At 57.1% G+C, this 23960-nt stretch overlaps 1 protein-coding gene across 2 annotated transcripts in view; it reads left to right on the plus strand.

Annotated features, from left to right (window-relative positions):
* Nucleotides 1-23960, plus strand: part of ARHGAP44 (Rho GTPase activating protein 44) — a 45189-nt gene that overhangs the window by 15758 nt on the left and 5471 nt on the right. The window contains exons 2-17 of one of the 2 annotated variants that reach the window (XM_054170933.1): nt 1442-1481; nt 5001-5105; nt 5200-5276; nt 8130-8241; nt 10319-10395; nt 12256-12373; nt 13576-13644; nt 13726-13807; nt 15179-15306; nt 15427-15538; nt 16321-16402; nt 17298-17378; nt 17698-17811; nt 18769-18860; nt 20919-21099; nt 22988-23005. In XM_054170933.1, the coding sequence (XP_054026908.1) occupies nt 1442-1481; nt 5001-5105; nt 5200-5276; nt 8130-8241; nt 10319-10395; nt 12256-12373; nt 13576-13644; nt 13726-13807; nt 15179-15306; nt 15427-15538; nt 16321-16402; nt 17298-17378; nt 17698-17811; nt 18769-18860; nt 20919-21099; nt 22988-23005 (1488 nt within the window). The remainder of the gene's footprint in view (nt 1-1441; nt 1482-5000; nt 5106-5199; nt 5277-8129; nt 8242-10318; nt 10396-12255; nt 12374-13575; nt 13645-13725; nt 13808-15178; nt 15307-15426; nt 15539-16320; nt 16403-17297; nt 17379-17697; nt 17812-18768; nt 18861-20918; nt 21100-22987; nt 23006-23960) is intronic. The other variant, XM_054170934.1, reaches the window with a different exon arrangement.

Raw genomic sequence — 23960 nt, forward strand, 5'->3', positions numbered from 1 at the left:
CTCATTGCTCTCTGAGGTGGGAGTTGGTCTCAGGTGATAGAAGGAGAGGAAATGACCTGAAATGAGGTTGGAGAGGAGGAAAAATGTCTCTGCTGCAAGAGTGGTGAGGGATTGGCAGAGGCTGCCCAGGGAGGTGGTGAAGTCCCCAGCCCTGGAGGGGTTCCAGAACCCTGTGGCCATGGCACTTGGGGCCATGGTCTGATGGCCATGGTGGTGGTGGGCTGAAGGCTGGACTGGATGATCTCAGAGGGCTTTGCCAACCAAAAGGGTTGTGAGATGCTGTGGTGATGTTGGGGCTTAGGCTTTACATGGCAATAGCCATGGGGAGCAGCTTGGGCAGGGCCCTGGGTGGGCTCGGAGAGGCCGTTTGGTTCTCACACTCCTGGATGCAATTGTCCAGCCCTGGAGTGCTGCTGGTGGCACCAAGTGCAAAGCCAGGAGGAATTAGCTGTGGGGCTTGAGTCCATGGTGGAAAACTGCTCAGGGGCTTTAGGAGGGGTGGCAGGAGGGCAGCAGAAGCACAGTGGTGGGCAGGGCTGCTGCAGGTCCATGTGATGGGTCTGTGTCTCCTCCCAGCAGCCCTGGCTGGCAGAGGCAGCAGCTGACACAGGCTCTGGCGTGATAAATGCAGCTCTGAGGAGCAGCAGGAGCTGAGGAGCTCCCAGGCAGCAGCTGCCACTGCAGATTCCACTGGCCTGGGGGGGCTCAGTGGTGCGGATGGCTTGTGTCCTTGGAGTCTGGGCACACACTGAGGGGGTGCCAGAGCCCAGCACTGCCAGGGAGCTGCTGCCCGGCCTCCCCACGCAGCGCTGCCTGCATCCTTCTGGGAATGCAGCATCCCTGTTCTGCTGGGGGCAGTGCATAAGGGGAGTGAAGGGGGGTTGTAGACAGGCAGAGGTTGGTCTCTTCTCCCAGGCAACCAGTACCAGAACAAGAGGACACAGTCTCAGGCTGCGTCAGGGGAGGTTTAGGCTGGAGGTTAGGAGGAAGTTTTACACAGAGAGAGTGATTGCACACTGGAATGGGCTGCCTGGGGAGGTGGTGGGGTCGCCGTCGCTGGGGGTGTTCAGGGCGAGGCTTGACAGGATGCTTGGTGCCATGGGTTAGTTGATTAGGTGGTGTCGGATGATAGGTTGGACATGATGATCTCGAAGGTCTCTTCCAACCTGGTTAATTCTATTCTATTCTATTCTATTCTATTCTATAAATCATGGGGAGATGAGAGGAGGGCCCCAGATTGGTGTGGAAGGTGGCATGGGAGCTGTGAAGGTGCTCCATCCTTGGTGAGGGGATGGCTGGTGGGGCCAGAGAGCCTTCAGTCACCAGCTGCATCCCAAGGGAGGAGCACATCCAGCCATGCCTGGCACCACAGGGTGACACCTGGCGCTGCCATGTGTGCCAGAGCCTCTGTCCACTCCTTGTGTTCTTTCTTGTCTTGCAGGGCTGAGAAGACTGAGGTTCTCAGTGAAGATCTGCTGCAGGTGAGGTCCTCTACAGCTCCTCCAACCCACACTCAGGGTGCCCGCAGGTGCCTAGGCTCCCAGCCTTGGGTGCTCTGGGCAGCAGCAGCTCCGTGCCACGGTGCCCCCTGGCAAAGAGATGAGCTGGGAAGAGGAGAAGGAGATCAGGAGCGTGGGAAGTGTCATTGCCTCCCTCCCACTTGCTCTGCCAGCCCTTGCCCAGCCTGGTTTTCAGGTCAGCTGGAATCAGATCCAGCCTGGATCTGTGCCAGGAGAGCAACCCGAGACAGCCCGCAGGATTGCGGGCACCTGCAGCTGCCCTCTGCTGCGAGCCCTGCCCTGGGCACGGGCCAGGAGGCAGCAGGGGACAGGCCCCAAGGCTGATGGCTTGCACTGTCCCCAAGGCTGGGTGACTCCAGCAAAGTTACCCTGAACCAAAAAGCTCCTGTGGTGCCATGGAGCATCACTGTGATGCCCAGGAACATCTCAGACTCTTGGGCACATCTTGGCCTCTTGGGTACACCTTGGTCTCTTGGGTACACCTTGGTCTCTTGAGCACGTCTTGGTCTGTTGGGCACATCTTGGTCTCTTGGGCACATCTTGGTCTCTTGGGCACATCTTGGCCTCTTGGGTACATCTTGGTCTCTTGAGGACATCTTGGCCTCTTGGGTACATGTTGGTCTCTTGAGCACACCTTGGTCTCTTGAGCACATCTTGGTCTCTTGGGCACATCTTGGCCTCTTGAGCACATCTTGGTCTCTTGAGCACATCTTGGTCTGTTGGGCACATCTTGGTCTCTTGGGCACATCTTGGCCTCTTGAGCACATCTTGGTCTCTTGGGCACATCTTGGCCTCTTGAGCACATCTTGGTCTCTTGAGCACATCTTGGTCTGTTGGGCACATCTTGGTCTCTTGGGCACATCTTGGTCTCTTGGGCACATCTTGGCCTCTTGGGTACATCTTGGTCTCATGAGGACATCTTGGTCTCTTGGGCACATCTTGGTCTCTTGAGCACATCTTGGTCTGTTGGGCACATCTTGGTCTCTTGGGCACATCTTGGTCTCTTGGGCACATCTTGGCCTCTTGGGCACATCTTGGTCTCTTGAGGACATCTTGGTCTGTTGGGCACATCTTGGTCTCTTGGGCACATCTTGGTCTCTTGGGCACATCTTGGCCTCTTGGGCACATCTTGGTCTCTTGAGCACATCTTGGTCTCTTGGGCACATCTTGGTCTCTTGGGCACATCTTGGCCTCTTGGGCACATCTTGGTCTCTTGAGGACATCTTGGTCTCTTGGGCACATCTTGGTCTCTTGAGGACATCTTGGCCTCTTGGGTACATGTTGGTCTCTTGAGCACACCTTGGTCTCTTGAGCACATCTTGGTCTCTTGGGCACATCTTGGTCTGTTGGGCACATCTTGGTCTCTTGGGCACATCTTGGTCTCTTGGGCACATCTTGGTCTGTTGGGCACATCTTGGTCTCTTGGGCACATCTTGGTCTCTTGGGCACATCTTGGCCTCTTGGGTACATCTTGGTCTCTTGAGGACATCTTGGTCTCTTGAGCACATCTTGGTCTCTTGAGGACATCTTGGTCTCTTGGGCACATCTTGGTCTGTTGGGCACATCTTGGTCTCTTGGGCACATCTTGGTCTCTTGGGCACATCTTGGTCTCTTGGGTACATCTTGGTCTCTTGAGGACATCTTGGTCTCTTGAGCACATCTTGGTCTCTTGAGGACATCTTGGTCTCTTGGGCACATCTTGGTCTCTTGAGGACATCTTGGTCTCTTGGGCACATCTTGGTCTCTTGGGCACATCTTGGTCTCTTGGGCACATCTTGGCCTCTTGGGTACATCTTGGTCTCTTGAGGACATCTTGGTCTCTTGAGCACATCTTGGTCTCTTGGGCACATCTTGGTCTCTTGGGCACATCTTGGTCTGTTGGGCACATCTTGGTCTCTTGGGCACATCTTGGTCTCTTGGGCACATCTTGGCCTCTTGGGTACATCTTGGTCTCTTGAGGACATCTTGGTCTCTTGAGCACATCTTGGTCTCTTGAGGACATCTTGGTCTCTTGGGCACATCTTGGTCTGTTGGGCACATCTTGGTCTCTTGGGCACATCTTGGTCTCTTGGGCACATCTTGGTCTCTTGGGTACATCTTGGTCTCTTGAGGACATCTTGGTCTCTTGAGCACATCTTGGTCTCTTGAGGACATCTTGGTCTCTTGGGCACATCTTGGTCTCTTGAGGACATCTTGGTCTCTTGGGCACATCTTGGTCTCTTGGGCACATCTTGGTCTCTTGGGCACATCTTGGCCTCTTGGGTACATCTTGGTCTCTTGAGGACATCTTGGTCTCTTGAGCACATCTTGGTCTCTTGAGGACATCTTGGTCTCTTGGGCACATCTTGGTCTCTTGAGGACATCTTGGTCTCTTGGGCACATCTTGGTCTCTTGAGGACATCTTGGCCTCTTGGGTACATCTCGGTCCCTTGGGCACATCTCGGTCTCTTGGGCACATCTTGGTCTCTTGAGCACACCTTGGTCTCTTGGGCACACCTTGGTCTCTTGAGCACATCTTGGCCTCTAGGGCACATCTTGGTCTCTTGGGGACATCTTGGCCTCTTGGGCACACCTTGGTCTCTTGAGCACATCTTGGTCTCTTGAGCATATCTTGGTCTCTTGGGCACATCTTGGTCTCTTGGGCACATTTTGGTCTCATGGGGACATCTCAGTCTCTGGGGCACATCTTGGTCTCTTGAGCACATCTTGGTCTCTAGGACACATCTTGATCTCTTTTTGCCATCCCTTGGACCTCATGGTGCTGCTCCCTGCACACATCAGGCTTTAGTAAGAGCCAAAAACGTGAGCAGGGTTTGAGTCATCACCAAATGGATATGGAATCATGGAGTCATGGAACCATGGAATCATGGAATCATGGAATGGATTGGGTTGGAAGAGGCCTTAAAGGTCATCCAGCCCAACCATTATCCTAGCACTGCCAGGTCCCCACCAAACCGTGGCCCTCTGCACCACATCTCCATGGCTTTGCCAGGGAACTGCTGGAGAGAGTCCAGGGGAGGCTGCAAAGCTGCTGAGGGGCCTGGAGCAGCTCTGGGAGGAGCAAAGGCTGAGAGCCCTGGGGCTGAGAGCCTGCAGAAGAGCAGCCCCAGAGGGCAGCTGAGCAATGCTCAGCAAGAGCTAAAGGAGCTGTGGGGGGCAAGAGGCTGGGGCCAGACTCTGCTCAGTGGTGCCCAGGGACAGCACAAGGGGCAGTGGGCACAGACTGGAATCCAGGAGGTTCCATCTGAGCAGGAGGAGAAAGTTGTTTGTTGTGAGGGTGCTGGAGGCCTGGAGCAGGCTGCCCAGAGAGGTTGTGGAGTCTCCTGGTGTGGAGAGCTTCCAAGCCCAGCTGGGCACTGTGCTCCTGGGCAAGCTGCTGTGGGTGCCCTGCTGGAGCAGGGGGTTGGACTGGGTGAGCTCCAGAGGTCCCCTCCAGCCCCTGGCGTTCTGTGAGCCTGTGCTGTGCCCCTTGTCCCCCAGGTGGAGAAGCGCCTGGAGCTGGTGAAGCAGGTCACCCACAGCACCCACAAGAAGCTGACAGCATGCCTGCAGGGCCAGCAGGGCCTGGACGCCGACAAGCGCTCGGTGAGGCGGGGGCAGCGCCCCAGGGGGAGCGGGGGAGGGGGTGGCAGGGGCTGGGGGAGTGCCAGGGGGGACACACACTACCCTCTCTTTGCAGAAGAAGCTGCCCCTGACCACGCTGGCACAGTGCCTGATGGAGGGATCGGCCGTGCTGGGCGAGGACTCCCTGCTGGGGTAAGCCACGGCTGGGCTGGGCTGCTGCTGGGATGCCAGGATGCTGCCAGGATGCTGCCAGGATGCAGGGATGCTGCTGGGATGCAGTGTCTATGCTGAGAGGCTGCTGGGATGCCAGGATGCTGTCAGGATGCAGGGATGCTGCCAGGATTCTGAGATGTTGCTGGGTTGCAGTGTTGCTGCTGGGATGCTGCTGGGATGCCAGGATGCTGTCAGGATGCAGGGATGCTGCCAGGATTCTGGGGTGTTGCTGGGTTGCAGTGTTGCTGCTGGGATGCTGCTGGGATGCCAGGATGCTGCCAGGATGCAGGAATGTTGCTGGGATGCAGTGTTGCTGCTGGGATGCTGCTGGGATACCAGGATGCTGCCAGGATGCAGGGATGCTGCCAGGATTCTGGGGTGTTGCTGGGATGCAGTGTTGCTGCTGGGATGCTGCTGGAATGCCAGGATGCTGCCAGGATGCAGGAATGTTGCTGGGATGCAGTGTTGCTGCTGGGATGCTGCTGGGATACCAGGATGCTGCCAGGATGCAGGGATGCTGCCAGGATTCTGAGATGTTGCTGGGTTGCAGTGTTGCTGCTGGGATGCTGCTGGAATGCCAGGATGCTGCCAGGATGCAGGAATGTTGCTGGGATGCAGTGTTGCTGCTGGGATGCTGCTGGAATGCCAGGATGCTGCCAGGATGCAGGGATGCTGCCAGGATTCTGGGGTGTTGCTGGGTTGCAGTGTTGCTGCTGGGATGCTGCTGGGATGCCAGGATGCTGCCAGGATGCAGGAATGTTGCTGGGATGCAGTGTTGCTGCTGGGATGCTGCTGGGATACCAGGATGCTGCCAGGATGCAGGGATGCTGCCAGGATTCTGAGATGTTGCTGGGTTGCAGTGTTGCTGCTGGGATGCTGCTGGAATGCCAGGATGCTGCCAGGATGCAGGGATGCTGCCAGGATTCTGGGGTGTTGCTGGGATGCAGTGTTGCTGCTGGGATGCTGCTGGGCTGCTGCTGGGATGTAGCCAGGGTGCTGCTGGCAATAGGGATACTGCTGGGATACAGTGTTGATGCCAGGATGCTGCTGGGATGCTACTGGGACTCTGGGATGCTGTCAGGATGCTGTTAGGACGCTGGGATGTGGCCAGGTTGCAAAGATGCTACTGGGATGCCAGGATGTGGCTGGGATGCAGGGATGATGCCAGGATGCTGGGATGTGGCCTGGATTACAGGATTGCTTCTGGGATGCTGAGGTGCTGCTGGGATGCTGCAGGGTTGCTAGGATGCTGCTGGGATGCCAGGATGTGGCCAGGATGCTGGGATGCAGATGGGATGCTGGGAGGCAGTCAGGGCATGGGGATGCTCCTGGGATGCAGCTGTTGAGAATTGCTGCAGCTTCTTGTCCATGATGCTGGAGAACAGGGGAGGGGCTCAGCAGTTTTGGAGGGCTTGGGTGCTCCTGTGGAGTTTCCTTTATTCTTCTCCTTGATTCCTTTATTCCTTCTTCCCTTTATTCCTCCTTCCCTTTATTCTTCTTTATTCCTTTATCCCTTCTTCCCTTTATTCCTCCTTTCCTTTATTCTCCTTTATTCCTTTATTCCTTCTTCCCTTTATTCTTCTTTATTCCTTTATCCCTTCTTCCCTTTATTCCATCTTCCCTTTATTCCTTCTTCCCTTTATTCCTTCTTCCCTTTATTCTTCTTTATTCCTTTATTCCTTCTTCCCTTTATTCTTCTCCTTCATTCCTTTATCCCTTCTTCCCTTTATTCCTTCTTCCCTTTATTCTTCTTTATTCCTTTATTCCTTCTTCCCTTTATTCTTCTTTATCCCTTCTTCCCTTTGTTCCTCCTTTCCTTTATTCTTCTTTATTCCTTTATTCCTTCTTCCCTTTATTCCATCTTCCCTTTATTCTTCTTTATCCCTTCTTCCCTTTATTCCTCCTTTCCTTTATTCTTCTTTATTCCTTTATTCCTTCTTCCCTTTATTCCTTCTTCCCTTTATTCTTCTTTATTCCTTTATTACTTCTTCCCTTTATTCCTTCTTCCCTTTATTCTTCTTTATCCCTTCTTCCCTTTATTCCTCCTTTCCTTTATTCTTTATCCCTTTATCCCTTCTTCCCTTTATCCCTTCTTCCCTTTATTCCTTCTTCCCTTTATTCCTCCTTCACTTTATTCTCCTTTATTCCTTTATTCCTTCTTCCCTTTATTCTTCTCCTTTATTCCTTTATTCCTTCTTCCCTTTATTCTTCTTTATTCCTTTATTCCTTCTCCCCTTTATTCCTTCTTCCCTTTATTCTTCTCCTTTATTCCTTTATTCCTTCTTCCCTTTATTCTTCTTTATTCCTTTATTCCTTCTCCCCTTTATTCCTTCTTCCCTTTATTCCTCCTTCCCTTTATTCTTCTTTATTCCTTTATTCCTTCTTCCCTTTATTCTTCTTTATTCCTTTATTCCTTCTTCCCTTTATTCCTTTATTCCATTTCCCCTTTATTCCTTCTTCCCTTTATTCTTCTCCTTCATTCCTTTATTCCTTCTTCCCTTTATTCTTCTCCTCCTTGTGATGAGCTGAAGTCCTCCAGCCCTGCAGTACCCAACGTCAACTAGAAAGCTGTAGATCAAACCAGCTCTCTCTTAAGGCAGTCCACACAGCTCCAGACTCCAGTTGGCACAGGAGATAGGGAATGAGATTTTCCCAACACCTGGGGTGCTCCCAGCCCCCTCCTTCCTCCATCCCTCTGCCATGCAATGGCTGCTCTGCACCACCACCGAGGCCTGCTCAAGGATTCTGGGTGCTCATCACCCAACCCCATGGGTGCAGGATGGTTCCTCAGCGCTGCCCCACGGTGCCCAGCCCTGCCTGGTGTCCTTGCAGGAAGATGCTGAGGCTGTGTGGGGAGGCAGAGGACAAACTGGCTCAGGAGCTGATCCACTTCGAGCTGCAGGTGGAGAGGGATGTGATCGAACCTCTCTTTGTGCTGGCTGAGGTGGGCATGGGGCAGGGGCACAGCTGGCTTGGGGGGGCACTGGGCTGGGGTGTCAGCAAGCTGGGGGTCACAGCATTGGGGATCACTGGGGTGGGGACCACTGGGGTGGGGGTCACTGGGGTGGGGGTCACTGCATTGGGGATCAATGGGTTGGGGACCACTGGGGTGGGGGTCACTGGGTTGGGCATCACTGGGATGGGGGTCACCAGATTGGGTGTCACTGGGATGGGTGTCACTGAGTTGGGGATCACTGGGTTGGGGGTCATTGGGTTGGGGGTCATTGGGTTGGGGGTCACTGGGTTGGGGACCACTGGGTTGGGGATCACTGGGTTGGGGGTCACTGGGATGAGTGTCACTGGGTTGGGATCACTGGGATGGGGGTCACTGGGTTGGGGGTCACTGGGTTGGGGGTCACTGGGTTGGGGGTCACTGGAATGGGGGTCACTGGGTTGGGGATCACTGGGTTGGGGGTCACTGGGATGGGGATCACTGGGTTGGGTGTCACTGAGCTGGGGGTCACCAGGTTGGGTGTCACTGGGATGGGTGTCACTGGGATGGGGGTAACTGGGATGGGGATCACTGGGTTGGGGGTCATTGGGTTGTGTGTCACTGGGATGGGGATCACTGGGTTGTGTGTCACTGGGATGGGGGTCACTGGGATGGGGATCACTGGGTTGGGGGTCATTGGGTTGTGTGTCACTGGGATGGGGATCACTGGGTTGTGTGTCACTGGGATGGGGGTCACTGGGATGGGGATCACTGGGTTGTGTGTCACTGGGATGGGGGTCACTGGGATGGGGATCACTGGGTTGGGTGTCACTGAGCTGGGGGTCACCAGGTTGGGGATCACTGGGTTGGGGATCACTGAGCTGGGGGTCACCAGGTTGGGGATCACTGGGTTGGGGGTTATTGGGTTGTGTGTCACTGGGATGGGGGTCACTGGGATGGGGATCACTGGGAGGGTGCCACTGAGCTGGGGGTCACCAGGTTGGGTGTCACTGGGCTGGGGATCATCATTTCAGGGACTCACATCCAAAACAAGCCTGAGGGAAAATTCTTTACCCTGAGGGTGGTGAGAGCCTGGCCCAGGCTGCCCAGAGGGGTGGGAGCTGCCCCCTGGCTGGCACCACTGCAGGTCAGGTTGGCTGGGGCTGTGAGCAACCTGCTGCAGCTGCAGATGTCCCTGCTGGCTGCAGGGGCTTGGACTGGATGGACTTGAGAGCTCCCTTCCCACCCAGAGCATGCAGATTTCCTTCCTCTATTTCCCCCCTGATGCAAATTTTACCCACTGGTTCCCTGCCCCTCCAAGCCCCCCTCCCTTTTCCATCTTGCACAATGAGCTTGGCTCTGGTTTTATCTTCCCCAGCAGAGTCATCAGGAGCTTTATGGCACTGCTGGTGTTGCTGGGGGGGGTGAGTGGAGCCTCACCACAGATTTACCCTGGTGAGCAGTTGCCCATGTGTGGGAGGCTTTGCACTGCCCTCCCCCAAAGCCCTTCTCCTGCTTCCATCCAGCTCCCTAGTGCAGGGAGCTTGGATCCCCTGAGGATGCTCCTCTGCTGTCTGTCATGGGGGCTGGCAAGGAGGTGGCACAGCCCAGATGGGGACACAGAGGAGGGATGAGCTGTGCCCTGTCCCTGCTGGTGTTTCACCAAGGAGCTGCATCAGAGTCACAGAGTGCTTTGGCTTGGAATGGACCTTCAAGCTCATCCAGTTCCAACCCCCTGCCACGGGCAGGGACACCTCCCACCAGCCCAGGGTGCTCAAGGCCTCATCCAACCTGGCCTTCAACACCTCCAGGGAGGGGACATCCACAGCCTCCCTGGGCAGCCTGTGCCAGTGTCTCCCCACCCTCACTGCAAAGAATTTCTTCCTCATCTCCAGTCTCAGTCTCCCCTCTCCCAGCTTCTCTCCATTGCCTCTCATCCTGGCACTCCCAGCCCTTCTGGATGTTCCTTGCCAGCATCCTTACCTAGCCCCAGACCCCAGCATTGCAGTCAGGTGTGAGCCACCCCACACAGCTCCCTGGGGATGTTCATCTCCTGCCCTTCCTGGGTGGAATTTCCCCTTTCCTGCAGGTGGAGATCCCAAACATCCAGAAGCAGAGGAAACACTTGGCGAAGCTCGTGCTGGACATGGACTCCTCCAGGACAAGGTAGGAAGCAGCTGCAAAGCTGCTCTGTGCAAAAGGAAGGTGCCCAAGCAATGGGGAGCACCAAGGAGGGCACATCCTGCAGCTCTGCTACCCTTTGGAGCTCCCCCTGGACAATTTGGCCGTGTCCCCATGGTGCCATGAAGTCAGACTCTGCAATGAGCCAAAGATTTCTGCTCCTCTGCAGAATCCATGGATCCCTTTCCCCTGCCTTGGGAGTTCCTACATGATGGCAAAGAAAGAGCCAGGCTCTCCTGCTGCTGGAGAGTAGTGCTGGGATGTCCTTGGGGATCACACAGCACTTACAGGATGGCCAAGGGCTCAGGTCCAGCCAGCATGGATTCAGGAAGGGCAGGTCCTACCTCACCAACCTGATCTCCTTCTATGTTCAGGTGACTGCCTGGTGAACGTGGGGCAGGCTGTGGATGTGGTCTGCCTGGACTGCAGCAAGGCCTTTGACACCGTCCCCCACAGCAAACTGCTGGCTAAGCTGTCAGCCCCTGGCTTGGACAGCAGCTCTCTGAGCTGGGTTAGGAACTGGCTGGAGGCTGAGCCCAGAGAGTGGTGGTGAATGGTGCCACAGCCAGCTGGCAGCCAGGCACCAGTGGTGTGCCCCAGGGATCAGTGCTGGGCCCCAGCCTCTTTAACATCTTCATTGATGATCTGGATGAGGGCATTGAGTCCATCAGCAGTTAGTTTGCAGATGACACCAAGCTGGGGGCAGGAGTTGATCTGTTAGAGGGTAGGACAGCTCTGCAGAGGAACCTTGCCAGGCTGGACAGATGGGCAGAGGCCAAGGACAGGAGATTGAACACATCCAAGTGCCAGGTACTACACATTGGCCACAACAACCCCAGGCAGTGCTACAGGCTGGGGTCAGAGTAGCTGAGAGCAACCAGGCAGAGAGGGACCTGGGGGTAGTGGATGACAGCAGCTGAACAGGAGCCAGCAGTGTGCCCAGGTGGCCAAGAAGGCAAATGGCATCCTGGCCTGCATCAGGAACAGTGTGGCCAGCAGCAGCAGCTGGAGCACAGCCCTGTGAGGAGAGGCTGAGGGAGCTGGGGTTGCTTAGCCTGCAGAAGAGGAGGCTCAGGGGAGACCTTCTTGCTCTCTGCAACTCCCTGAAGGGAGGTTGTAGCCAGGTGGGGGTTGGTCTCTTCTCCCAGGCAAGCAGCACCAGAACAAGAGGACACAGTCTCAAGCTGTGCCAGGGGAAGTTTAGGCTGGATGTTAGGAAGAACTTCTTCCCAGCAAGAGAGATTGGCCACTGGGATGTGCTGCCCAGGGAGGTGGTGGAGTCCCCATCCCTGGAGGTGTTTAGGAAGAGCCTGGCTGAGGCTCTTGGTGCCATGGTTTAGTTGATCAGATGGTGTTGGGTGAGAGGTTGGACTTGATGATCTCAAAGGAGGTCTTTTCCAACCTGGTTAATTCTATTCTATTCTATTCTATTCTATTTTATTCTATGCTATCTTCCCATCTCCCTAACTCTATCATGTGACCCCCCTTAGGCTGTGCTTTGAGTTTTGTCTGGGGCTGCTGTGTTGGGCAAGCCCCACACATCTTGGTGTCCCCTGGGGGGAAGTCTGGGAGGTCTCCATATTCCCCAGCATCATATCTGGGCTCTCCCATCACCCTCCTCTCTCCTCCCACCTGGATGAGACTCATTCCCTCCTGAAAGTAATCCCTGCTTAGGGACACTGAGGATACTTGGGGTTGGGAATAGATCCTCCATCCCAGCCTGGCTTGGGACTATCTCCATGGTGCCTTGGGACCACGATGGACTTGGCCAAGGCTGCCCTCCCAAGTGTGTTGGGAGCCACTGGTGCCCATCCCTGCCATGACATCTCTGTGCTCCCTGCTCAGGTGGCAGCAGTCTGCAAAGTCCTCGAGCCTGGCCAGCAACCTGCAGCCCTCGGGGGCCAAAGCCGACGCGCTCAGGGAGGAGATGGAGGAGGCAGCCAACAGAGTGGAGATCTGCAGGGTACCTGCAGGGGCCTGGGGGACTGCTTCCTGCCTGGGCTGGGAGGACTGCACCTTCGATCCTGGCTTCAGCTTTGGGGCCCTTCACTCCAAGATGCACACTGAGGGGCTGGAGTGTGCCCAGAGAAGGGCAACAAAGCTGGGGAAGGGGCTGGGGAGGAGCAGCTGGGGGAGCTGGGGCAGGGGGAGGGTTAGTGTGGATAAGAGAAAGCTGAAGGGAGACCTCATTGCTCTCTACAGCTGCCTGAGGGAGACAGGTGGGGCTTGGTCTCTTCTCCCTAGTCACAGGTGCTAGAAGGAGAGGAAATGGCCTGGAATTGTGCCAGGGGAGGCTGAGGTTGGAGGTCAGGAAAAACAATTTCTGCTGCAAGAGTGGTCAGGGATTGGCAGAGGCTGCCCAGGGAGGTGGTGGAGTCCCCAGCCCTGGAGGGGTTCCAGAACCCTGTGGCCCTGGCACTTGGGGCCATGGTTTAGTGGCCATGGTGGGGCTGATGATTGGACTGGATGATCTTAGAGGTCTTCTCCAACCCAAACAATTCCATGACCTTACCCCATTCTTCATCCTCTTATTAACTCACTGCCCATGACCAATCCTCCTCTGACCCTCTCACTATCACCACTGGCCACTGCTGGGGCTTGACAGGTGCTGAAGGTGTCCCCCTCAAGAGAGAAACACTGCACCAGGGCTACCAAATGTGGGTGATGCTCCCCAGCCAAGCAGGACATCCCTGGTTCCTCTGTCCCCATCCTCCACGTCCCACTGGAGCCAGAGACCATCCTGTTCCCATGGGACCCAGCCTGGGGCTGAGAGCTTGAAGGAGCAGCCCCAGAGGGGAGCTGAGCAATGCTCACCAAGGGTTGAAGGGTGGGGAGCAAGAGGCTGGGGCCAGGCTCTGCTCAGTGGTGCCCAGGGACAGCACAAGGGGCAGTGGGCACAGGCTGGAACCCAGGAGATTCCATCTGAGCAGGAGGAGAAAGTTGTTTGCTGTGAGGGTGCTGGAGGCCTGGAGCAGGCTGCCCAGAGAGGTTGTGGAGTCTCCTTGTGCCCAGCTGGGCACTGTGCTGCTGGGCAAGGTGCTGTGGGTGCCCTGCTTGAGCAGGGGGCTTGGACTGGCTGATCCCCAGAGGTCCCTTCCAGCCCCACCCCACTGGGATTGTGGGACTCCAGGAGAGGGACAGTGACTAATCCTCTGCTCTCTGCAGGACCAGCTCTCTGCTGACATGTACAATTTCGTGGCCAAAGAAGTAGACTATGCAAACTATTTCCAAACTGTAAGTGCCACTGGTCCCCCAGGGCCCCTCCATCCCTGTGCCTGGCAGGGGGTGGCAGTGGTGCTCTCTCTGTCCCCACAGCTGATCGAGGTGCAGGCAGAGTACCATCGGAAGTCCTTAGCCCTCCTGCAGAACGTCCTGCCCCAAATCAAAGCCCAGCAGGGTAAGTGTCCCAGGGGACTGTCCCACTCCTGCCTGTGGCACTGAGAGCCTCTCTGCCACACCACAGCCATCTGGGGCTTTGCCACAGCAACGAGCCGGCCCCGCTGTGACCCGGTGATGTGGTGCTGGGTGTCTGGCTGAGCAGCCTCCCCTTGCCCATCCCACTGCATCCCACTGCCCTGGCACTGGGAAGAGCATCCCCTTCCCATCCTCATCCCCATCCCATCCCATCCCATCCCATCCCATCCCATCCCATCCCATCCCATCCCATCCCATCCCCATCTTCTTCACATCCCATCCTCATCCTCATCCCTGTCCCATTCCTCATCCTCATCCCCATCCCATTCCCATCCTCATCCCATCCCCATCTTCATCACCATCCCCATCCCCATTCTCATCACTATCCCATCCCCATCACTATCCCAATCCCCATCCCATCTCCATCCCATTCCCATCCTCATCCCATCCCCATCTTCATCACCATCCCCATCCCCATTCTCATCACTATCCCATCCCCATCACTATCCCAATCCCCATCCCATCTCCATCCCATTCCCATCCTCATCCCATCCCCATCTCATCCCATTCTATCCCCATCCCCATCACTATCCCAATCCCCATCCCATCTCCATCCCATTCCCATCCTCATCCCATCCCCATCTCATCCCATTCTATCCCCATCCTCATCCCCATCCCATCCCCATTCTCATCACTATCCTATCCCCATCCCATCTCCATCCCATTCCCATCCTCATCCCCATCCCAACAAGAGCAGGGAGGTCATTCTGCCCTGTGCTCAGCACTGCTCAGGCCACACCTTGAGTCCTGTGTCCAGTTCTGGGCTCCTCAGTTTAAGAAGGACATTGAGAGACTTGAAGGTGTCCAGAGAAGGGCAACAAGGCTGGGGAGGGGTCTGGAGCACAGCCCTGTGAGGAGAGGCTGAGGGAGCTGGGGTTGCTTAGCCTGCAGAAGAGGAGGCTCAGGGGAGACTTTCTTGCTCTCTGCAACTGCCTGAAGGGAGGTTGTAGCCAGGTGGGGGTTGGGATCTTCTGCCAGGTACCCAGCACCAGAACAAGAGGACACAGTCTCAAGCTGTGCCAGGGGGAAATTTAGGCTGGTTGTTAGAAAGAAGTTCTTCCCAGCCAGAGAGATTGCCCATTGGGATGTGCTGCCCAGGGAGGTGGAGGGGCTGGCATCCCTGGAGGTGTTTGAGCAAAGCCTGCAGGAGGCACTCGGTGCCGCGGTCCGGCTGATCGGCTGGGGTTGGGCAGTAGGTTGGACTTGATGGTCTCGGAGGCTCTCTTCCAGCCTGGCTGATTGTGTGACTCTGTGAGTGTGCTCCCCCTCCTCTCACCCTCTCTGCCCACCCCAGAGGCCTGGATGGAGAAGCCCTCCTTCGGGAAGCCCTTGGAGGAGCACCTGGCGGTCAGCGGGCGGGAGATCGCCTTCCCCGTGGAGGCCTGCGTCACCATGCTGCTGGAGTGCGGCATGCAGGAGGAGGTGGGTCCCCCCCGCCGCCCCTGCTGCCAGGAGACACCGGCCCCCCCCAGCAGCCAGGAGGCTCTGGGCACGTCCCCAGCCCCAGAGGTTGCCTGACAGCCTCCTGTGACCTCTGTGAAGGGTCTGTTCCGCGTGGCTCCCTCGGCCTCCAAGCTGAAGAAGCTGAAGGCTGCCCTGGACTGCTGCGTGGTGGACGTGCAGGAGTACTCTGCTGACCCTCACGCCATAGCAGGTAGAGGCACCTGGGGGTGGAGGGCTTGGGGCTCTTGGGGGGGATGGGCCATCCCTTTGTGGGCACCCTGAGGGTGCCAAGGAGGACGTGGACCTGGTGGAGTGGGTCCAGAGGAGGGCTATGAAAATGATCAGGGGGGTGGAACAGCTCTGCTACGAGGACAGGCTGAGGGGGCTGGGGGTGTTCAGCCTGGAGAAGAGAAGGCTCCAGGGAGACCTAATAGCAGCATTCCAGGAGGCTAGGAGGCTGAAGGACCTGAAGGAGGCTACAAGAAGGATGGGGAGAGACTGTTTGCAGAGGCCTGCAGGGACAGGACCAGGGGCAATGGCTTCAAACTAGAGCAGAGCAGTATTAGCTTGGATGTCAAGAAGAAGTTCTTTACTGTGAGGGTGGTGGAACACTGGCACAGGTTGCCCAGGGAGGTGGTTGAGGTCCTTTCCCTGGAGATACTCAAGGTGAGGCTGCAGAGGACTCTGGGTAACCTGATCCAGTTGGGGATGTCCCTGCTGGCTGTAGGGGATTTGGACTGGATGACCTTTGGAGGTCCCTTCCAGGCTGGACCATTCTGTGACGGGTGGTCAGGGGATGCTATGAGCTCCACCAAGCGAGAGGGACGAACAGTTGCTGTGGTGGGTTGAAATTACCTCCCCCAGCACAGCCTACGACTGCCACAGGTGCTTTGGGAAAGGTTGGCAGCCTAAAGGTCAAGGAGGGAAACCAGTTGGTGCCCATGGGCTGGTGCCAGCTGCAGTGCCCAGCCCCATGTCCCCTGTGTGCCACAGGAGCCCTCAAGTCCTACCTGCGAGAGCTGCCGGAGCCCCTGATGACGTTCGAGCTGTACGAGGAGTGGATCCAGGCCTCCAAGTGAGTCTGGGGCTCTGCCCTGCCTCCACCACCACACAGGCGGTGCTATCTCGGGTCCCCCATGAATGGTTTGGGGGCCACAAGTTCTTTCTGAGGTGGCATTTGAGGTGAGGTGTTTCCTCTGGGCTCTGAGAGCTGGGTTCCTGTGATGCTCCCTGAGCACTGAGAGTGACCTCGTTGTCCCTCAACCCTGATGGGATTGTCCTTCAACCCTGGGATCACCCTGGTCCAGAGCACCCTGGTGGAGGTGGCTGAGCTCTCCCAGCATCTTTTGGCATGCCCTTGGGTGCTGGTGCCATTTCTGGCCAGCTGGCTGAGAGAGCTCCTGCCTATGTTCCTGGGGTGCTCTGCACCATGGAACCCCCAAACCCAGTGGGGTTGGGCCGGCTGAGGTAGAGCTCCAGGGGCTCTGGTCCACCATGGGGGATGTTTGAGGTGGAGAGATGTTGGGGAGAGGGAGGTAGGAGAAGGAGCATCTCCTTTTGGGTGAGAACCACCTCAGTGGTGCCTGAAGGTAGGTCTGAACCCTGTTCCCTACCCGCTCGGAGAGTGCTGGAGCCTGGCAGGGATGTGGTGGTGGCTCACCAGAGGGGACAGTCCCCAGGGGTGGCAGGTCAGGGAGTGGGCTGTTGTTCTGGGGTGGGGGGGCTGTTGACAGTTATTTCCCTCTCCAGAGGGAGCACATCCCCAAAACACAAACCTTGGGTTGGCTGCACAGGGGTGAGGAGAGGACCAGCACCCAGCCTGCCACCGAGAGGTTTCCTTCTCAGTTGGATAGCGTTTGGGAGTTTATTGCTGAGGGTCTCACAGTGACCCTAAGGGCAGGGCTGGTGGAGTGGAAAGCCCTGGGGTGGCATGGGGTTGGGGCTTGACCCTCTTGCCCACCTCCTCACAGCATCCCAGAGCAGGAGAAGCGGCTGCAGGCTCTGTGGAACGCCTGCGAGAAGCTGCCCAAAGCCAACTACAACAACATCAGGTGAGCCTGGGGCTGGCGGCACCTTGGGGAGGGGATGGGTCCAGATACCCCAATACAGCTCTGGGTACCACCCAACATAGCTCTGAGCACCCCAGCATGGCTCTGGGCACCCCAGCATAGCTCTGTATCGAGCCATACATATCGGTACCCCAGCACGGCTCTGGAGACCCCAACATAGAGTCATTAAGGTTGGAGAACACCTCTTAAGATCCTCAAGTCCAGCTTTCTACCCAACAAAACCATGACCACCAGACCAATGTCCCCAAGTGCCACATCTGCACATGGCTCTGGGGGGCCTCAGCACAGCTCCACTCTGCAGGTACCTGATCAAATTCCTGGCCAAGCTGACCGAGTACCAGGACATGAACAAAATGACTCCAAGCAACGTGGCCATCGTGCTGGGACCCAACCTCCTCTGGCCACAGGCTGATGGGTAAGGGGTCCAGGTGGGAAGTGGGGAAGGGGGGTGAAGAGGGATCTGAGGCCAAAATCCCACTGGGAATGACAGTAGGGGTTGGAAGGAACCTCTGGAGATCCTACAGTCAAAAAAACCCTGCCAAAGAAGGGTCACCCAGAGCAGGTCACACAGCAACACATCCAGATGGGACTTGAAAGGCTCCACAGGAGGAGACTCCAAAACCTCTCCTATTCTATTCTATTCTATTCTATCCTATTCTATTCTACTCTACTCTGTTCTATTCTATTCTATTCTATTCTATTCTATTCTATTCTATTCTATTCTATTCTATTCTATTCTATTCTATCCTATTCTATCCTATTCTACTCTACTCAGATTCTATTCTATTCTACTCTGTTCTATTCTATTCTACTCTATTCTACTCTATTCTATTCTACTCTATTCTACTCTATTCTATTCTGTTCTATTTTATTCTATTCTAATTCTATTCCCTCTGGGCAGCCTGCTCCAGGCCTCCAGCACCCTCACAACAAACAACTTTCTCCTCCTGCTCAGCTGGAACCTCCTGGGTTCCAGTCTGTGCCCACTGCCCCTTGTGCTGTCCCTGGGCACCACTGAGCAGAGTCTGGCCCCAGCCTCTTGCCCCCCACAGCTCCTTTAGCTCTTGCTGAGCATTGCTCAGCTGCCCTCTGGGGCTGCTCCTCTCCAGGCTCTCAGCCCCAGGGCTCTCAGCCTTTGCTGCTCCCAGAGCTGCTCCAGGCCCCTCAGCAGCTTTGCAGCCTGCCCTGGACTCTCTCCAGCAGCTCCCAGTCCCTCTTGACCTGGGAATCCCAGAACTGGAGCCTCTTGCTGAGCCAAGGCAAGGTCACTTAGAGAAGGTCACCCAGGAGCAGATGGAGGTGGGGGTTGGAATGTCTGCAGGGTAAGGCCAGGCTGTGGTGGGGCTGCTGACTGCTGCCCACCGCCCTGCAGGAACATGACGGAGATGATGACGACGGTGTCGCTGCAGATCGTGGGCATCATCGAGCCGCTCATCCAGCACGCAGACTGGTTCTTCCCTGGAGGTAGGCTGGGCTGGGCTGGGCTGGGCTTTGTGGCACCTCCCAGACCTCCCTGGGGAAGGAGTGCTGGGCTCCCATATTGATTTTTGCCAGCCCCCCTCTGCTCCCCTTGGCTTCAGAAGGCCTCACGCAGAGACCTGGCGAGAGTCGTCCCAGCAGTGAGCACAACCCGGCCCCTGCATGGAGTCACAGAGTTGTGCCAGCTGGAAAAGCCCTCTGAGGTCACCCAGTCCAGCCATCAACACCACCATGGCTCCTAAACCCTGTACCCCAGTGCCATGGCCACAGGGTTCTGGAACCCCTCCAGGGCTGGGGACTCCACCACCTCCCCGGGCAGCCTCTGCCAACCCCTGACCACTCCTGCAGCAAAGACATTTGTCCTCCTCTCCAACCTCAGCCTCCCCTGGCACAATTCCAGGCCATTTCCTCTCTTATCACCTGAGACTAGGGAGCAGAGCCCAACCCCCACCTCACTGCAACCTCCTTTCAGGGAGTTGTAGAGAGCCAGAAGATCTCCCCCAGGCCTCCTCTTCTCCACACTGAACACCTCCAGTTCCCTGAGCTGCTCCTCCCCAGCCCTGTTGCTTTGCTGCCCTTCTCTGGACAAATTCCAGCTCCTCAACATCCTTCTTGGAGTGAGGAGCTCAGAATTGAACCCAGGATTTGATGTGTGACCTCATCAGTGCCCAGTGCAGGGGGATAATCACTTCTCCAGTCCTGCTGGCCACACCATTGCTGATCCAGGCCAGGATGCTGGTGGCCTTCTTGACCACCTGGGCACTGCTGGCTCATCTTCAGCTGGCTCTTGACCAGCATCCCAAGGTCCTTTTTCACTGGGCAGTTTCCAGCCACTGTGCCCCAAGCCTGGAGCCTTCATGAGGTTCTTGTGCCCCAAGAGCAGGAGCCAGCACTTGGCTTTGTTGAACCTCATCCCATTGTCCTCAGCCCATGGATCCAGCCTGGCCAGATCTCTTTGCAGAGCCTTCCTACCCTCCAGGAGATCATCACAGCCACCCAATGTAGTATCATCTGCAAGGTGCCTGAGGGTGCACTCAGCTCATTGATGATGTTAAGCAGAACTGGCCCCAGCCCCAGCACTGAGCCCTGGGCAACACCACTTAGGATCAGCCACCAGCTGCACTTAGCTCCACTCCCCACCACTCCTTGGGCCTGGCCAGCAGCCAGGTTTTAACCCAGCCCAGCCTGTGCCTGTCCAAGCCATGACCAGTCAGTTCCTCCAGGAGGATTCCATGCTCCAGGACCCCCCTGAGCATTCCTGCAGTGCCAGTGGAATCACAGAATAGTCAGGGCTGGAAGGGACCTCAAGGCTCAGCCAGCTCCAACGTCCCTGCCATGGCCAGGGACACCTCACACTGCAGCAGGTTGCTCACAGCCACCTCCAGCCTGGCTGCAAACACCTTCAGGCAGGAGGCTTCCACCACCTCCCTGGGCAGCCTGTGCCAGGCTCTCACCACCCTTCTGGGGAACAACTTCTTCCTCACATCCAATCTGAATCTACCCACTTCTAGTTTTGCTCCGTCCCCCCCAGTCCTATCACTCCCTGACACCCTCAGAAGTCCCTCCCCAGCTTTCATGTAGCCCCCTTCAGATCCTGGAAGGCCACAATGAGGTCTTCTGGGAGCCTACTCCAGACTGCACAACCCCAACTCCCTCAGTCTGTGCTCACAGCAGAGCAGCTCCAGCCCTCTGCTCCTCCTCGTGGCCCTTCTCTGGACACCTTCACAGTATCACCAAGGCTGGAAGAGACCTCAAAGATCATCAAGTCCAACCTTCCAGCACCTCCAGACCCTTCCTGGCACAGAGGCTCCAGAGCTGGCCCCAGAGCTCCAGCTGTGCTCTCAGCAGAGTGGAGCAGAGGGGCAGAATCCCCTCCCTGCCCTGCTGGCCACACTTCTCTTGCTGCAGCCCAGGCTCTGCTTGGCTCTCCGGGCTGCAAGTGCTCCCTGCTGGCTCCTGTCGAGTGACACCCCCCAGCCCAGCCCTGAGTGAGGACACACAAGCCAAGGTGTGCCCTCCCTCCCTCTCCTTCCTTGCCCTCAGACATCGAGTTCAACGTGACAGGCAACTACGGCAGCCCCATGCACGTCAACCACAACGCCAACTACAGCTCCATGCCCTCGCCGGACATGGACCACGCGGAGCGCCGGCAGCACGACCAGGGCCGGAGGCCTCTCAGCGTGGCCACCGACAACATGATGCTGGAGTTCTACAAGAAGGATGGGTAGGGCCTCTGAGGTGCCAGGGCTCAGGGAAAGGGCAGTGGTGGCGTTGTTCCACCCTTCTGGGGGAGGTGACTCTGAGCTGGTGGGGCTTGGGGGCCCGGGGGGGGCTTTCCGTGCTGGGCTCCCCGAGAGCGATAAGCATCTGCTGCCAGCCGGCTGGAGGTGGGGAGTGGGGGCGGCCTGTGGGGTGGCACTGGGGCTGTGCTGTGCCAAGATGAGGTGCTCAGGGGTCTGCAAGGGCTGTGGGCTCTGCTCCAGAGCAAAGCTCCCCACCCCCAGCCGCTGCGTGCCCCCTCACCGCAGGGACCACCGCCACAGGTCAGCGCCAGGAAACACCCCCTGGCCTCTCCCCAACCCCAAAGATGTGTCCTCAGGCCTCCCCCCAACCCCAAAGATGTGTCCTCAGGCCTCCCCCCAACTCTAAAATGTATCCCCAAAGCTCTCCTCATCTCCAAAGGACACCCACAGAGCTCTCAGGGCTCTCCTCGTCTTGGAAGAACGTCCCCAGGGCTCTCCTCATCGCCAGAAAAGTGCCCCCAGGGCATTCCCCATCTCCAAAATCCAGCCCCAGGGCTCTCCCCATTGCCAGAAAAGTGCCCCCAGGGCATTCCCCATCTCCAAAATCCAGCCCCAGGGCTCTCCCCATTGCCAGAAAAGTGCCCCCAGGGCATTCCCCATCTCCAAAATCCAGCCCCAGGGCTCTCCTCATCGCCAGAAAAAGGCCCCCAGGGCATTCCCCATCTCCAAAATCCAGCCCCAGGGCTCTCCCCATTGCCAGAAAAGTGCCCCCAGGGCATTCCCCATCTCCAAAATCCAGCCCCAGGGCTCTCCCCATTGCCAGAAAAAGGCCCCCAGGGCATTCCCCATCTCCAAAATCCAGCCCCAGGGCTCTCCTCATCGCCAGAAAAAGGCCCCCAGGGCATTCCCCATCTCCAAAATCCAGCCCCAGGGCTCTCCCCATAGCCAGAAAAGTGCCCCCAGGGCATTCCCCATCTCCAAAATCCAGCCCCAGGGCTCTCCCCATTGCCAGAAAAGTGCCCCCAGGGCATTCCCCATCTCCAAAATCCACCCCCAGGGCTCTCCTCATCGCCAGAAAAGTGCCCCCAGGGCATTCCCCATCTCCAAAATCCAACCCCAGGGCTCTCCCCATAGCCAGAAAAGTGCCCCCAGGGCATTCCCCATCTCCAAAATCCACCCCCAGGGCTCTCCCCATAGCCAGAAAAAGGCCCCCAGGGCTTTCCCCATCTCCAAAATCCACCCCCAGGGCTCTCCCCATTGCCAGAAAAGTGCCCCCAGGGCATTCCCCATCTCCAAAATCCAACCCCAGGGCTCTCCCCATTGCCAGAAAAAGGCCCCCAGGGCTTTCCCCATCTCCAAAATCCACCCCCAGGGCTCTCCCCATCACCAGAAAAAGGCCCCCAGGGCTTTCCCCATCTCCAAAATCCAACCCCAGGGCTGTCCCCATCTCTAAAAATATGGCCCCAGAACTCCTCATCCTGAAAGAAGCTCCCCAGGGCTCCCCCCAGGCTCCAAAACATGTCCTTAAGACTCTCCTCTTCTCCAGCACTCATCACTGAATTCCTCCCCATCTCCAGAACCTTCCCCCCAAGGGCTTTCCTCAACTCCCAAACCACATCCAGGGCTCTACACCCTCAGCTGGGAATAACCTCCTTGGTGCTCTCCCCATCTCCACCCCCCCAGAGCTCTCCTCATCTTGGAAGAACACCTCCAGGTTTCTGCCCAACTCCAAAACCATCTTGAGCTCTCCTTGTCACTGGCTTAGCCTGGTCCCCTCCTGTCCCCTCCCTCAGAGCCCTTTGTCCTTGCAACTCCTGTGCCAAGGTTGGGGTGTTGCACACTAACCTCCCTGTGTTTCTGCCCACGCAGCCTTAGGAAAATCCAAAGGTACTGTACCTGCTGGAGGGGCTGGGAAGCTGCTGGGAAGGTGCTGGGATCCCAGAATCCATCCCCTAGGTTGGAAAAGACCTTCAGGATCACCAAGTCCAACCATTAACAGCACTCTGCCAAGCCCACCGCTAAACCATCTCCCTCAGCACCACAGAGCTGTTTGGGTTGGGAAACACCTCGAAGGTCACCGAGTCCAACCATCCACCCAGCACCACCATGGCCACTAAACCATGGCCCCAGCTGCCATGGCCACACATTCCTTGAGCACCTCCAGGGTCTCCACCACCTCCCTGGGCAGCCTGTGCCAACGCCTGACCATTACCCCAGCACTGCCAGGGCACCACTAAAGCCATGGCCCCCAGCACCACATCTACATCTGAAACACATCTGAAACACATCTGAAACCCCTCCAGGGATGGGGACTGCACCACCTCCCTGGGCAGCCTGTGCCAATGCCTGACCATTACCCCAGCACTGCCAGGGCACCACTAAACCCATGGCCCCCAGCACCACACCTACACAGCTCTGAAACCCCTCCAGGGATGGGGACTGCAGAGCTCGCCCTGGGGTTTGACGTCCAGAGAAGGGCAACCAAGCTGGGGAGGGGTCAGGAGCACAGCCCTGTGAGGAGAGGCTGAGGGAGCTGGGGTTGCTTAGCCTGGAGAAGAGGAGGCTCAGGGGAGACCTTGCTCTCTCCAGCTCCCTGAAGGGAGGTTGTAGCCACGTGGGGGTTGGTCTCTTCTCCCAGGCAAGCAGCACCAGAACAAGAGGACACAGTCTCAAGCTGTGCCAGGGGAGGTTTAGGCTGGAGCTGAGGAGAAAGTTCTTCCCAGCAAGAGAGATTGGCCACTGGGATGTGCTGCCCAGGGAGGTGGTGGAGTCCCCATCCCTGGAGGTGTTCAAGAAGGGCTTGGATGTGGCACTTGGAGCCATGGTTTAGCAGTCAGGAGGT

Source organism: Dryobates pubescens, chromosome 20 (genome assembly GCF_014839835.1).
Source record: "Dryobates pubescens isolate bDryPub1 chromosome 20, bDryPub1.pri, whole genome shotgun sequence".
In the NCBI taxonomy this organism is placed as follows: domain Eukaryota; kingdom Metazoa; phylum Chordata; class Aves; order Piciformes; family Picidae; genus Dryobates; species Dryobates pubescens.